Source organism: Otolemur garnettii, unplaced genomic scaffold, assembly GCF_000181295.1.
Source record: "Otolemur garnettii isolate 467f Iridium unplaced genomic scaffold, OtoGar3 scaffold00016, whole genome shotgun sequence".
Lineage (NCBI taxonomy): Eukaryota > Metazoa > Chordata > Mammalia > Primates > Galagidae > Otolemur > Otolemur garnettii.
The window spans coordinates 25982683-25984917 of NW_003852411.1; the positions used below are offsets into that span (position 1 = coordinate 25982683).

The 2235-nt window shown below is 43.9% G+C and overlaps 1 protein-coding gene across 1 annotated transcript in view; it reads left to right on the forward strand.

Moving 5' to 3' along the window:
* The first annotated feature begins 3 nt into the window (after positions 1-3).
* The window catches only part of TMCO1 (transmembrane and coiled-coil domains 1), a 35342-nt gene continuing 33110 nt past the window's right edge, over positions 4-2235 (forward strand). Inside the window, exons 1-2 of the mRNA XM_012802603.2 lie at positions 4-73; positions 470-547. Of these exons, the coding sequence (XP_012658057.1) occupies positions 4-73; positions 470-547 (148 nt within the window). The remainder of the gene's footprint in view (positions 74-469; positions 548-2235) is intronic.

The window sequence follows — 2235 nt, forward strand, 5'->3', positions numbered from 1 at the left end:
GAGATGAGCACCATGTTCGCGGACACCCTGCTCATCGTTTTTATCTCCGTGTGCACGGCTCTGCTTGCCGAGGGTGAGAGCGGCTGTCTCAGACGTTTGTTTAGGGTCGCTGGGCTTGTCGCGGCCCCAGGGGAAAGTATGCCTTGTTTGCTTGGGGAGCTTGTTTACTCTACTTCAGGAAATTTCTCGGCTACTCTTGAACAGAAGTGGGGGGGGGGTCGTGTGGAATTGGTTGCCGAGTTTTCATTGGTCTAAGGTAGTTTTTCACTTGCCTGTTTGTGGAGACATCTTCACGTCATGTTACTCTTCTTTTGGTTAAGAGTCGGTTGTATTAACACTTGAAAAAAGTCAACTACAGGTAAATACAAAGCAGAAGGTTGGATTTCTCCTAGTCTAGCAGTCAGCACTAATAGTTTCTTGTGATCTTTCCCAGCCTTTCTCTATTACCATGCTGCTTTTAATGTTCTAGGTATAACCTGGGTCCTGGTTTATAGGACAGACAAGTACAAGAGACTGAAGGCAGAAGTGGAAAAACAGAGTAAAAAATGTAAGTATAGCAGCACAGTAGAAATAGTTTCAACACCTCAAGCTCATTGAGTGCATGTTCACAGTAAATATTTCAGGAGCATCACCTGATACAAAAACTTCATAGGAATGGAAAAATGAATCCGACTTGAATCTATTTAGAAATAGAAGACTTTTCTGCAAAATGTATAATAGCAACTGGAGAGGAGTGTGGGACAGGTACATGTGATATGTGGTTCTGTTTCTAAAGAAGAGGTGCTATTCAGTTGTAAGGGACCATGGAAGCCTTTATGATACAGATTGCCTTGCAATACCTCAAAGGTAGTTAGAATGTGAATAGAGAATGAGTTGGAAGGATTAAGTTCCAGGGAGAGAAAATAGCATATGAGCAAAAATAATACATAATTTTTTCCACGTAAGATATGTTTGGAGAATGACGGGTCTTTATGACTGGTGTCAAAGTGGTGTCTTCAGGGATAAGCCAAGTTTCATTTGGGTGAGGAAACTGAAGTGTTAGAGGAAAAGATTAAAAACAAGTGGTGTCTGTTGTCTTTGATGTAAAACAATAATTCCAGAGAACACAGCTGAGGATACAATACGAATGGTTGCTCAGAGGGCTGATTTGGCTTTCAGTGTTCTGTTCTTTCTTATAAGCATTAAACATAACTTTTGGTTCCAAGAATTCCTATCATTTTTTTGTATTCTATGACTTTTTATATTCTGTGTTTTTTTTAAAATTATGTCTTCATAAGAGTTTGAAGGTTTTTTCACTTAAATTACCTGACTTGAGGGCAGCACCTGTGCTTAGTGGGTAGGGCACTGGCCCCATATACCGAGCGTGGCAGGTTCAAACCTGGCCCTGGCCACACTGCAACAAAAATATAGCCGGGTGTAGTGGCAGGTGCCTGTAGTCCCAGCTACTCGGGAGGCTGAAGTGAGAGAATCGCCTACGCCCAGGAGTTGGAGGTTGCTGTGAGCTGTGTGATGCCTTGGCACTCTTAACGAGGGTGATAAAGTGAGACTCTGTCTCTAAAAAACCCCCCAAACTATCTCACTTGATCCACACAGCAACTATTTTCACTCAGAAGTAAGGCCAGTGTCCTTATGGTGGCCCATAGAGCTTCCCTGTTACCACTCTTACTCTTTCCTTCTCACTCTTTCTGTTAACCCTGCACTGGCCTGCTTGCTGTTTCTCACACACATGAGCCACACTCTTGTGCTAATATTTATCTGGTAGTTGTTCCCTATACTTGGAAATGCTGTTCCCTACAATATCTACTTGGCTAATTCTCTTAACCTTCTTCAGGTCTTTGTTCAAATCACACCTCTAGGTTTTAACTTAACTGTCGTATTTAAAATTGCAACCTGTTCACCTCTTCTACCTCTCTACCCCCGCCACTCCTTTTCATTTTTTGAAGACAGAGTCTCATTTTGTCACCCCTGGGTAGAGTGCCATGGCATCATAGCTCACAGCAACCTCCAACTCCTGGGCTTAGGCAATTCTCTTGCCTCAGCTTCCTGAGTAGCTGGGACTATAGGTACCCGCCAGAACCCTTGGTATATGGGGCCGGCACCCTACTCACTGAGCCCCAGGCACCGCCCTCATTATTACTTATTAAAAAGCTTTTAAGGCTCAGCGCCCATAGCACAGTTGTTACAGCGCCAGCCACATGCTCTGAGGCTAGCGGGTTTGAGCCCGGCCCAGGCCAG